This window comes from Corylus avellana, chromosome ca2, assembly GCF_901000735.1.
Source record: "Corylus avellana chromosome ca2, CavTom2PMs-1.0".
NCBI lineage: Eukaryota > Viridiplantae > Streptophyta > Magnoliopsida > Fagales > Betulaceae > Corylus > Corylus avellana.
Genome location: NC_081542.1, coordinates 26,330,412 through 26,343,736, shown reverse-complemented (window position 1 = coordinate 26,343,736; position 13,325 = coordinate 26,330,412). Strand labels below are relative to the sequence as shown.

General features: G+C 34.6%; 3 protein-coding genes across 4 annotated transcripts in view; 2 read left to right on the top strand and 1 right to left on the bottom strand.

The window, feature by feature from the left end:
• Positions 1 to 186: 186 nt before the first annotated feature.
• On the top strand, positions 187 to 2,365 carry LOC132171477 (uncharacterized). Of its 2 annotated transcripts, none has more exons than XM_059582798.1 (2): positions 187 to 291; positions 1,619 to 2,365. In XM_059582798.1, the coding sequence occupies exon 2, from the start codon at positions 1,641 to 1,643 to the stop codon at positions 1,983 to 1,985; it is 345 nt and encodes a 114-aa protein (XP_059438781.1). In that variant the 5' UTR covers positions 187 to 291; positions 1,619 to 1,640; the 3' UTR covers positions 1,986 to 2,365. The 2 variants fall into 2 exon arrangements, with proteins under 2 accessions (XP_059438781.1, XP_059438782.1); XM_059582799.1 differs by lacking the exon at positions 187 to 291 and adding an exon at positions 328 to 419.
• A 1,992-nt stretch (positions 2,366 to 4,357) lies between these two features.
• LOC132169460 (protease Do-like 5, chloroplastic) lies at positions 4,358 to 7,924 on the bottom strand. Its single transcript, XM_059580493.1, has 5 exons — positions 7,808 to 7,924; positions 5,414 to 5,539; positions 5,101 to 5,185; positions 4,770 to 4,844; positions 4,358 to 4,535 (listed from the first exon to the last, which is right to left on the bottom strand). The coding sequence occupies exons 1-5, from the start codon at positions 7,922 to 7,924 to the stop codon at positions 4,429 to 4,431; spliced, it is 510 nt and encodes a 169-aa protein (XP_059436476.1). The 3' UTR covers positions 4,358 to 4,428.
• Positions 7,925 to 10,776: 2,852 nt separating this feature from the next.
• Positions 10,777 to 13,325, top strand: part of LOC132169459 (putative disease resistance RPP13-like protein 1) — a 2,714-nt gene continuing 165 nt past the window's right edge. The window contains exon 1 of the mRNA XM_059580492.1: positions 10,777 to 13,313. Coding sequence (XP_059436475.1) covers positions 10,909 to 13,313 — 2,405 coding nt within the window. The 5' untranslated portion in view covers positions 10,777 to 10,908. The remainder of the gene's footprint in view (positions 13,314 to 13,325) is intronic.

Genomic DNA, 13,325 nt, shown 5'->3' with positions numbered 1-13,325 from the left:
TGGGCTTAGTGGGTCCTACAAAATCTGACAGGTGTAGACAGTTAAGAGCCTCAAGGCTGTTTACAGCTTTTGTTCAAAAAGCAGAGGATTATAGCTCCACGTGTAGTTACCTCCTACTGACGGTTGGTTCCACGTGTGGAACCGGGTATACTAGGTTGATGGTACGACGACGACGATATTTTGCCAACTCAAAAAAACGTCGGCCAAAAATATCTTAGAATGACCGAAACTCTGCCGGCTCTTCTTCCTCTCTGGGATTAACACGAGGGCTTATCGTTACAAAAACTACAGGTATAAAACTCTATCCTAATGTGTTTTAACTTTTAAATTTTAAATTTCTACCAGTGATAGGATTAAACCCACAATTTTTTATTTATTTTTGCTTTGCGGGTATGTTTTGTTTCTTATGTTGTTAATTGGTAAGTATATTTATAGTATGTAGTTGATACACTGCTTGTACTGTATATTTTAGTGGAGATTCGGCGTGGTGTAGAATGAGGATTTTGCCCAATGCACTCTAAAAATTATACCATTCTGTGTTTTCGTTTTCTGTGTGAATTGGGTATCTAAGCTTTTTATTGTTGGACGGGGATTTGCTTAATACACTAAAAGTTGACAATTAAAAATTTTAGTCAATGTTATCTCAGCTTGAAAAGATCCCAATGAGGGAGAGATTGGAGAGGATATTGCTATGGGAATAGAACTCTGAGTCCGTGTAGTAGAGGATGGTTATATTGGATTTTTTAATTTCCATAAATGTGTTAGTTTAAGGAGAAGATTTGTGGTAATTGTGCTATGGTGCAGGATGGTTTAGCTCATTAGGCTGCTATAAAAATGAGATTGGAGAGGATATTGCTATGGGAATAGAACTGGGTCCGTGTAGTAGGGGATGGTTATATTGGATGTTTGAATTTCCATAAATGTGTTGGTTTAAGGAGAAGATTTGTGGTAGTTGTGCTATATGGTGCAGGATGGTTTAGCTTATTAGGGTGCTGTAAAAATGAGATTTGTTCAATTGAGGTGGCTGCGAGTGAGTGGCAAAGGAGGCTGTATGCTTAAATCTTATTCTTAATATGTCAACATTTATTCAGTTTCTGTCAGCCACTGTATCTCATGAAGTTTTCATTGGTGTGCGCTTGTCCTTAACCAAGTTCATCCTTATCCCTGTTGAGGAGCAAAATGTAAATTTGTTGCTTGCATCTTAGAATAGGGGAACCTTTCTTTTTTCCATAAAGATTATAGATAGGTACTGTCCTAGTTTCTGAGTTTAGAAGCTGGATGTTTGTATTAGTTGGTCTCTGGTTGAGGAGTTTCTAGTTGGGTTTGTAAGGAGCCTGTTTGTAGGCTCCTTTGTTGTGTGTAAGCTGTTTTAGCGGGTTGTTTAGTTTGTTTCTAGTGTTGAATGAAATTTTACTTCTTCATCAAAAAAAAAAAAAGGTACTGTCCTAGTAAATCATCGAACTTGTTGGTTTCTATAATATGTTTTGGAAGGGTAGTTTTTGGGGTCAGGACATTAGCATTGTTGATTTTGTGACACAACTTAAGCTGTTATTAGTTACTGAACTTGGTTTATCAGCAAGCAACAGATTTTGCAATTTCTTTTCTTTTTGTTTTTCAGATATAGTGATTAATTCAAGTTCATGGACATGGAACAAGAAGCAGAGAAATCCATGGTTCAGGCAGAAAGTTCTGATGGTTCTAACTTAAACAGTTCGGATCTTGTAACTCGTGTAAGGAATCTGCTGTATCGCCGAATGCTGGTGGGAATTAAAGATGGACGGTTTTTCTTGGGCACTTTCCACTGCATTGACAAGCAAGGAAACATCATTCTCCAAGATACCGTGGAGTATCGTAGCACAAGACGCTCCTCTCCTTCTCCAATGGAACAGCGGTGCCTCGGTCTTATTCTCATCCCTTCCTCTTGTCGTTCCTCATGTCATGTGGATTGTTCTATTGAAGAGCAATTATCACTGCTAAAAGTTTAGGGATCAAGAGCAGTTCTGAATTTGATAACTTTTCTGCTTGAATCAATGTGATAAGAAATGTTACATTTTCCTTGTATGTGATTATTATATTTTTGTTTGTTGAATAGTTTCGCTTCGAGTAAAAGAAGGAACATTATAATTGTTATTTTTGCCGGAAATGATGTAATGAATCAGGGAGTTAGTTCAACTTATGATTGTCCAGGCATTCTCTGTTTGCATGCATGTGAGGGATTAGTTCTTTTATCTTTTGCTTTTCCATATGTGGTCAGGTGCATATGAGTGTTTAAGAGTTTTAATTTGTATCTTAAGCGATGGTTTAATTGTGAACTTTATTATACTTGAAGCAAAGTTGCTTCTATAATTGAGTTTCTGAATTTGATCTTTATAACAGTGTGTATTGTAATTTGTTTGAAATATATTCACCTTCCAGGAAAATCATTGATTTGGTTTTTGTCTCATATGTGGAACAGTTTTAGTGTTTTGAAGAAAGGATGTCCTAAAAAACAATGAAAAGCAGGAATTTGAAATAATGATTTGGCTTCATGTTTTATGTCGTTGAAGAGAGAAAAGAATTGAAGGTTTCCTTGTTGACACTTCAATTTACATTTTTGTTGGTGGTTATTTTTCACCTTATCATTGTGAGGTTGCTTGTGTCATTTGAAATGTTTTCTTTGGCCAATTTTGGTTGTCTCGGGTCATGCCTAGATGAGTAGTGTATTTGTATGCTTAATGATGGATTGTTGACAACACTCAGTGTGTTAAAATGTGAAATATGGTGTTTTCAATTTTCGTGTCTTTTGTGAGGTCTACGAAAGGAAAGTACTAATAGAAATTTTGAGGGCTGTGAGAGGACTTTAGAGGAAATTAAGTTTTTATTTTTCAACACATTATATCTTTGGCAACTGCGTTTGTTTCTCTTTTAGTGATTAGTTATCATGATTTTCTTATTTTCTCGTACTAGCTAGGTGAGCTTCTCTTATATATTTTATGTTTATTAAGGGTCGTCTTACATTTTTTAATGATATTTTGATTATTTCTCAAAAAAAAAAAAAAAAAAAAAAAATCACCTTATAGTTGTATGGAAACGAGCTTGATGAAAACCATCAGTGAGTGTACTTCCTTTTTTAACTGAAACATTTCATAGGTATGATACCAATCCAAAAGGTTGATGGAGATCTAAATTGCTTGATTAATTAAATAGGGTTTCTTTGATGACTAATCCTGATCATCTATATACTTTTATCAAAAAAAATCCTGATCATCTATGCTATTATAGAATATTTGAAGATGATGGAAACCAGACGTGGTCGGCTCATGAATGGAAGCCATTTACAAAATTATACTACATGGATTTGTTGAGAACTTAGCAATGGAGTTGTTGAGACCTGACATTTCCCTAGGCATTCTTGCATATCACTTTTGGAGCATTTTGTCAAAATCTCGGCTGCTTGTTGGACAAATTTCAGTATAGAATCGAGTTCTTGATAAAATTTAGCAGTCGGCTCTTGAAATTCGCTGCGATTTGAAAGTAACGCCTGAAATTTCATATGGTAACATATTGAATTGGAACGAAGATTTGTTACACTTGGGTGCTCAAATTGCTAACAATTCAAGCACCTAGAGTGAGCGAGCAGGGGTCATCTACCAAAAGCCCTACCCTAGCCACTTGCTCAGGGCCCCCTTTTCTATAGGATTGTCGGAATTACTATCAATTTGGTCTGGTTTCAATTACTCTAATATTTAGCGCATCTTACTAACAAACACTAAAAAACTGGCTAACATTAGTTTTTATGTGGCAATGACAAAACTTGAATTTTCCACAAAGTACTGCAACTTGGGTTAATGTGCGTCTTGAACTTTGGCAGTGTTTTTTTGTTTTTTGTTTTGTAAGAACATTCATTTAATCAAAAGAGATTACAACAGAGAAACAAATACAAGCTAATTTAAAAACCCCAATCCAGACAAACCCCTAGCACCTCGGTGCTTATTCGTCCAGAGTTCAAAGATTATGAGTGGTAATATTAGTCATATTGCAGTCCTCAATTTCTGGACAAATGGGTTTGGATGAGGGAAAGAAAAGTCTTGCTGGAGAAGGGAAGAAGATATCAAGATTCACCAAAAATAGTGCTAGAAATTTTTTTCTCTTATTTGCAGTTCATCAACTTGCTATGATCCTTTACAATGCCTAAAGGCCACATTATGTGTCAATTAAATTAGGCCAAATTTGGTGAAGGATGTAAACTTTGGGTTGCAGAAACTTGCGACTAAAGCTTTATCTAATTACAAAAAAAGAAAATTATAACTAGTTCCTCTTGAACCTTGGAGCTTGGAGCTTGTTTCCGATTATCTAGGGTAATGAATTTTTATGCCAGGATCTTTTTCTGCAAGAAGTCAAACTCAAGGACCACCTGAAGCATTTGTTTGATATAATTCACAAACATTATCAAAACCTGTCTTTATAAGATGTTCCATACAAAATAAGGTAAGGTACGGTTCGAACAACGGTGTCGATCGGTACTGCAAAGTTAACACCAGATGATAATCCTGTCCCTATAATAATACAATGAAAAATCAAAAGCATTCAAACTTTGACCTAAAGTGGTTTGCTTCAGCATCTTCATTATATTTTATATCATCATGAAGATAAGGTTTGATAATTTCAAAGTTTTCTGATGATATATGTAATTTTAACTCTCATGTCTAAAGGAGAGAGAAATCATATGCATGGCTTCCATTTCTAGAATACAATTAAAGAAACAAATAAATGAAGAAGCATCTATTCACCTTTGCGAGTAAAAGTTGCTGTATTAACTCCAATAACATGGCCGTGTGAATCAATTAACGGCCCACCTGAATTACCTGTAAAGATTCCATCAAAGAAGCTTGAAAATTGCCTGATAAATACAATTTGTTTGAGTTTAACAAATTGCAATGCCTCACTGTTTGCAGGGTAGCATCAAACATCCCTCAGTGATAGCAAAAATTAATGGTCACATTCTTTTATATGATGGCCTGAACCGAATGCATATGATCTTCTCCTTAATAGAAAGAAAAGACGACGACAATCAAGAAGTTCATAAGAATGAAATATATTTGACAGGAAAATGAAATTTACCTGCATTAATAGCGGCATCTGTTTGAATAGCTCCTCGAATAGGCTTTCCATTTGGTGAAGGTATCTCCCCTCCTAATCCACTGAAGTAATATGTTAGTTTGTTCATATTAGATGACCTACATCGAAAGAATCTCCTGCATATAATTCCGTAAAAGAAAACAAGTTCAAAGCCAGGTGAAGGAAAAAAAGAGAAAGAACATTCTCAATTGATTACGACCTCACTTGGGATATTACATGGTTCACTACAACCCACTTGGGTATTAAAATCCTTTTTGGTTGATATCAAGTGCATATCAGTCATATTACAGAAAATTACCCCAGTTGTCAGAGTGTTCTCATATCCATGAGGATTTCCAATGGCGAAGCAGCTCTGACCCACATGTAAATTTTGAGACATGCCAAGAACAACAGGCTTTAATTCATACCCTTCAACATCAACCTGCATATGATATTAAGTTAGCCATCACAAAACAATTACTGCATTGGGAAAATCTTAAAAGCACTGCTAAGCCTATTAAAACATTCACATTCATCTAGAGCTTGGCTTTAAAGGTGAACATGCATTGGTCTATTACTGAGCCAATATTAAGCCAAGCTTAAGCAGTTTGGTTTCATATCACATTCCTACTGCCCATGTTATCTCACACAAAGATCAATTAATTAGCAAAACACTTAATATTCAATTTATCACCAAAATCATTCTAAAGGTCCCGCATACAAATCCTGGGCACACGAGTTACAGGTTTTGATGTTGGGGATTGGGGGTGTGCTGGCCATTGGACCAGAGTCTTGGTTATCTGAGCAATGCCTGCGACTTTTGTCTTCTATTTTTTCTTAGGCAAGTTGCATTTTTCGAATTACTAATATTATATACCGCACCATTATCTCGTTATTATTTTACTATGATAGTATTAAATCACCTTTAAATCAACTCGTATGAAGAAAAAAAATAATAATAATAAATTTGCAAGATAGGCTATGGGCAGCTTTCTCTTTTTCTTGATTGTTATTTCTCTCCTATTAAATTTTGAATTCAATATTGAATATTTTAGATGCTACGTGCCCATATAACAGAATGGGTAAAGATATTGACCACGCCTGGCGTGCATCAACAGTGATGCACGCCAGGCACAAAATTTTTTTTTTTAATTATTTTATTATTATTTTATTATTTTAATTTTTTTGAAAAAAAAAAAAAAAAAAAATTTTGTGCCTGGCGTGCTTCACTGTTGAAGCACGCCAGGCGTGCTCCCAATCACGACTCTAAGAGAATATGCATTAAAAAGTATGAGAGTGAGACCGTCAATATTTGTAGTTTGAGTAGTGCAGGAGGAAGACTTATGTCCTTCTTATATCTTTTTAAAATTTATGTGACTTTTAAAAACTACTATTAGATCAAAATTTAATAATCAATCGTTACAAATTTAATGATACTTTTAAAAGTTACATCAATTTTAAAATAATGTCAATAATCATCTATCACGAAATCAATGATCTTTCTTCTAACATTTAGACGTTACTCTATAAAACGAAAATAATTGTGCAATAAATAGATGACTTATAATTAATTAAAGGACACGAAGAAAGGGAGGAAGGAGGGAGAAAGTAATTGGAAACGGTTGGGCAAGTGCAGTGATGGACTTAATAACGTGTCACACATTATTTAATCTTTCTTTGTTCTATCCATAGTCTGAAAAGTGAGATAACGCCAAATAACAGAGAATCCCAAGAAAAATCAGTGAAGAAAATGGACAAAGGAAAAGTGGAAGAAAAAGCAGTGGAAAAAATGGCCACCACACCACACATCGACCTTACTAGTCAAACATCCTCATCTATCGATGCCATCAAAAACCGTGCAACCAACAATTTCATGGAAGAACCTAGAAAAAGGTGCTATTTTTTTTAATTGGTATTTCCATATTCCCAGATTTCATTTCTCCAAAGCAACTTGTTCGTTGCTTTCAATCTCCTGTATACAATATGGAATTTTCTCTCTCCTCATATATTCCTCACCAATAACTAAGGCCAGACGAGATAGTTTATGCACAACTGTATTAGCTGATTGCTTTACATGCTTATAGCTTGTTTGGGATTGCGGTGAAAAATAGAGCTTTTCGATATAGAGCTTTTGTTTAAAGTGTTTCTACTGAAAAGTTATTACATATTTGGTAACGTGCTTTTTTATTTTTTAGTGTTGTTTGGTAATAAAACAAAAAAAGTGCTTTTAGTTGTAAAAATGACAATAAAGGACATGTAATCTCCCATTGGTGCACATCTTATAGAAGAGTTTTAGTGTCATTTATAAAATGCCCATACTTACTCTAACACATCCCCTCTTTTTGGACAGCTTTCACCACCTCCAGGAATCCCCTTCCAATATGACACTAGTAATGCCCAGCTGCCTGCACATATCTTGTGACTTCTCATATTGTTTGGGCATAAAAAAAAATGATGTGTTTATATATAATATAAAGTCTTTTGAGGTAAACTCAATAATAAAATCGTGCGGGTTTGACTCAAAGCGGATAATATCATACCACTTTGAGCAGGAGTGTTACATATGGTATCAAAGTCATATGTTTATATGGAATATACTCTCTCTAAATAGTATGATGCCTTTTGGGATAAACTCAATAATAAAACTGTGTAGGCTTGGCCCAAAGCGGACAATATCATACCACTTGGAGAAGAGGTATTACATATTCACCGCAAGCCAAGCTCCTATTGCCTCTGCCACTGTAGGTTCTGTAATCAGTCGTTTAGTTGTGCATTTAACTGCTAGTATCACACCCTCATGCGTCCAAACCACCAAACCCACGCCCATCCTCCCCCCACCACTATCAACGGATGCATCCCAGTTGATTTTAATAATTATTCATCACAAATTCAATGATAATTTTAAAAGTTACATCAATTTGAGATGATGACAATAATCATCTATCACAAATTCCATAATCTTTTTTTTTTTTTTTTAACATTACTTCTCCAGGGATTGAGATCCCCTATAACTCCCTTTAAATTTGATATTCTTAAATTTATAAAATTTAGCCGTTTATCTCATCTAAGCGTCTAAAATAAGTCATGGTTCAGCATTTAACGAGAAAACATGGTTTATTAAATTTCTTGAGGGTAGCTTGCTCATTAAATGTTGAAATATAACTTATTTTAGATGCTTAGATGAGATAAACGGTTGGAATTTATGAATTTGAGAATTTTAAATTTAAAGAAATTATAGAAAATCTCTATCATTAAATTAGATGAACGATTAAGATTTATGAATTTAAAAAAATTCTATGAGATTTCAATCCAATATTTATTTGTTCTATCCATTGTATGAGAAGTGAGATAACACCAAAGAACAGAGAATCCAAAGAATAAGTGAACACAGACATCTCTTAGAAATTTAAAGTAAATTGTAAGAGATTTCAATCCAATATTTATTTGTTCTATCCATAGTCTGAGAAGTGAGATAACACCAAAGAACAGAGAATCCAAAGAATAAGTGAACACAGACATCTCTTATAAATTTAAAGTAAATTGTAAGAGATTTCAATCCAATATTTATTTGTTCTATCCATAGTCTGAGAAGTGAGATAACACCAAAGAACAGAGAATCCAAAGAATAAGTGAACACAGACATCTCTTAGAAATTTAAAATAAATTGTAAGAGATTTCAATCTATTTGTTGTTCTATCCATGGTCGAGGAAATTGAGATAACGCCAAGGCAGAATCAAAGAATAGTGAACACACAGACATCTGTAGAAATTTAAGAGTAAATTGTAAGAGATTTGTCAAATATTTATTTGTTCATGTAGTCTGAGAAGTGAAGATAACACCAAGGAACAGAATCAAAGAATAAGTGAACACAGACATCTCTTAGAAATTTAAAGTAAATTGTGAGATTTCGATCGATATATTTATTTGTTGCATCCATGGTATGAGAAGTGAATGGCAAAGAATGAGAATCCAAAGAGTAAAAGTGAGCATATGAACATGTAGAAATTTAAAGTAAATTGTAAGAGATTTCAATCCAATATTTATTTGTTCTATCCATAGTCTGAGAAGTGAGATAACACCAAAGAACAGAGAATCCAAAGAATAAGTGAACACAGACATCTCTTAAAAATTTAAAATAAATTGTAAGAGATTTCAATCCAATATTTATCTGTTCTATCCATAGTCCGAGAAGTGAGATACCACCAAATAACAGAAAATCCAAAGAATAAGCCGGAAAAAATGGACAAATGGAAAGTTGAAGAAAAAGCAGTGGAAAAAATGGGCAAATGAAAAGTTGAAAAGATGTCCACACCAGACATCGACCACCCTAGTCAAACATCTCATCTATCGATGCCATTAAAACCGTGCAAGTGTGCAACCAACAATTTCATCGAAGAACCTACAAAAAGATAATAATAATAATAATAATTAATGGAGAGAAATACAAAGTTTGGTTTTACTATTTTAAAAGGTGCTTCTTAAAAATGCTATAATTTAGCCTTTAAAAGTATATATATATATATATTTATATATTTAAAAATACATCAGTTCCTTAAAATTTGAAACGCAAAATTTTTACCTTTTAAATAGTAATTTTTTAAAAACATAATCTCAAATAATTTATTTATTTTATTTGATTTAAAATCACTTTTTTTTATGTGCGAATTCCTAATGAACCCACTCTTAATCGATTTTAAGGGAGCACTCGTAATTTTTACCGTTTAGGCCCATCCTGAACGGCGCTCCATGGATTAGTGCTACTATAGTCACCCCAAGTAAAATAGCTACAATTAACCTCTACTCCAACCTTTTTTATTTTTTTATTTTTTTTTAAAAAAGTCTACGCATGGTCAAAAACAATGAATTGATTCCTTCGCCAATGCTTTTTAAGGAAGTTATTATTATTATTTTTTTTAAAAAAATAAAAATATTAACAAATAACTCAAAATACAAAATACGAAAACTTATTTTTTATTTTTGAAAAATGTTAAAATTTAATAAAAACTCCACATTTTGCCCATCAAAGTTCATGTGACAAGATGCCACATCATATTTTTTATGGAGAGAAAAAGACAAAACAAAAAGAGGATGATGTGGCATCTTGCCACATGAACTTTTATGAATAAAATATAAATTTTTTATTAGATTCTATCCTATCTCTTTATTTTTATATCATATCACAACTAAGAAGTTATAATATTTTATATTTGTATTGATATTTCTCTTAATAAGTTTTTTATTTTTTTTATGCTAGAATGTTTTTATTTTCATTTATTATAATTGCTTGTAAGATTTATTTGAGTTTGTGCCTACTTTAATGTTTTTCTATCATACTTATTGTCTTTATATAAATAAAAAGTTATATAATATTATTTTAATATTAAAAAACACAGGCGTGTTCTCTCTATCATTGCTCTATTTTATATCATGAATATATGAGATGTAGAAGATACTTATCCATTAGACTTAAAAAAAAATAGAGTCGTTCATGGCCTACCACTTAAAGAAAATAGAAAAAAAGTAACTGGATAATAATCTAATGAACATGCTTTAAAAAAAAAAGAGTGAAATAATGGTGATTTGAAAAAAAATAATAATGGTGAACAGTCTATCTTTTGCTTTTACACCAAACAGCCAGCAAGGGTCCCACAAACAACCCATGTTCGTCAAAGCAATTTGACTTGTCTTGGAGTAAAACAAGTTTTGAGAGTACCACTCAATCTCATCAAGCTTTCACAGAAGAAACCAAATACTTCTACTTTGAGAGTGCTTACACATTTCATCGTTTTTCTTGATTCTTTCAGAAAAAAATGGCGGAGGCCGTCTTTTCTGCGTTCCTCGGAGTACTGTTTGACCGTCTGGCATCTCCTGAGTTGCTCAATTTTTTTCGCCGAGAGGGACTTGAAGAAAAGGGGGACAAGTTGAGAAAAATGCTGTCCAAAATTGAAGCAGTGCTTGATGATGCGGAGGAGAAGCAAGATAATCGCGTGGCAGTGAAAAAGTGGCTCGATGATCTCAGAGACTTGGCTTATGATGCGGACGACGTACTGGATGAGTGTGCAACGGAAGCTCTGCGACGCAAGGTGATGGGAGGAGATGATCAGGCCACCACAAGTAAGGGAATCAAACGCAAGTTTGCTTCTTTAGTAACTAGTTTCACTCTAAGTGCTGTTTTGATCAACACGAGGCTGGGGTCAGAGATGGAGGGGATCACTGCTCAATTCGACAACATGGTGAAGCAAAAAGATGATCTGAAGTTGAGTGAAAATGTTAGTAGGAGGTCATCCGCAAGAAGTCAGACAGTGGCCCCAACTTCTGTAGTGACCGAGGCTCATGTTTATGGCAGGGAAAAAGATAAAGAGGCTTTACTTCAATTTTTGGTGGGCGAAAAACGTAGTGATGCTCAACTCTCTGTGCTTGCGATACTTGGTATGGGTGGTATGGGTAAGACTACTCTTGCTCAGCTTGTGTACAACGATGAACAAGTGCAAAGCTTTTTTGAGCTCAAAGCATGGACTTGTGTTTCTGAAGATTTTGATGCTATTAGGGTGACCAAAACAGTTCTACAATCTGTCAAAGGAAGCAGTGATGACCATGATCTGAATTTGTTGCAAGTCAATCTAAAGGAGAAACTGAAAGGAAAGAAGTTTTTAGTCGTTATGGATGATCTTTGGAATGAGAACTACCAAGACTGGACTCGTCTACGTGCTCCTTTTGAAGCAGGGGCTCCAGGAAGTACGATTCTCATCACTACTCGCAATCATGGAGTTTCATCAAAGACGGGTACCTTTCCAGCTTACTCTTTGAATGAATTGTCAAATGATTTTTGTTTGTCTATATTGGCCCATCATGCATTGGGTACAAAAGACTTCAATGCACATCTGAACCTCAAAGATATTGGTGAGGAACTCGCTAGAAGATGCAAAGGCTCTCCTTTGGCTGCGAAGGTACTTGGAGGCGTCTTACGCAATAAAGTAGATCGTGATGAGTGGGAAGACGTATTGAATAGCAATATATGGGATATAACAGAAGTGAAAAATGAAATTTTTCCACCTCTTATGTTGAGCTATCACCATCTCCCTTCACATTTAAAGAGGTGCTTTGCGTTTTGTTCAATATTCTCCAAGGATTACGTATTTGAGGAGAAGCAGTTGGTTCTACTATGGATGGCAGAAGGTTTAATTAAGCCGCGGGAAGGGAGAAAGCAAATAGAAGATTTGGGTAGGGAGGATTTTCGCAATCTATTGTCGAGGTCATTTTTCCAACGATTGTTCAACGATGAATCAAGATTTGTGATGCATGACCTCATCAGTGATTTGGCTCAACAGGTTGCAGGTGATGTATGCTTTAGAATAGAAGACAAAGTTGGGGGTAATAATGAAGGGAAACCTTCTAGAAAGGCTCGGCATTCATCTTACTTGGGTAGTGAATATGATGCCATTAAAAAATTTGAGGTTTTTAATGATCTCATGTGTTTACGAACCTTCTTGCCTCTTGTGCTTTCGTATAAAAATTATTACTTGACTCGTAATGTTCCTTTTGAATTGTTGCCAAAATTAAGACGATTAAGGGTACTCTCTTTGAATGGATACGACATATATGAGTTACCAAAATCAATTGGTGATTTGAAGCATCTAAGGTTCTTCGACCTTTCTCACACTAAAATAAGAAGCTTGCCCGAATCAGTATGCACTCTTTACAATTTACAGGCATTGATATTGGAGAGTTGCTATTCTCTAAAGAAATTGCCTTCAACATTTGGTAACCTACTCAACTTGCGACATCTCAACATTCAAGGAGCAGATGCATTGGAAGGAATGCCTCTGCAAATCAGTAAATTAACTTGTCTCCAGACATTGTCTCATCTAATTGTTGGAAAAGATAGTTGTTCTGGGGTAAAATTATTAGGGCCTTTGTTGCATCTTCGAGATACACTTTGTATTTCCAGATTGGAAAATGTAATTAATCATGAGGATGCAAGGGATGCTAAGTTATTTGAAAAGAAAAATCTCTCTGGGGTGTCATTTGAATGGAATCGGAACATAGATGAGTCACACGACAGAGCACAAGAATTAGAAGTACTTAACATGCTAAAACCTCATGAGGGGCTGAAAGAGCTCACCATCAGCAACTATGGTGGTACAGAATTTCCAATGTGGCTAAGAGTTCCTTCATTTTCTAATATGGTTCTCTTGAAGATTGAAAGTTGTGCAAAGTGCACATCATT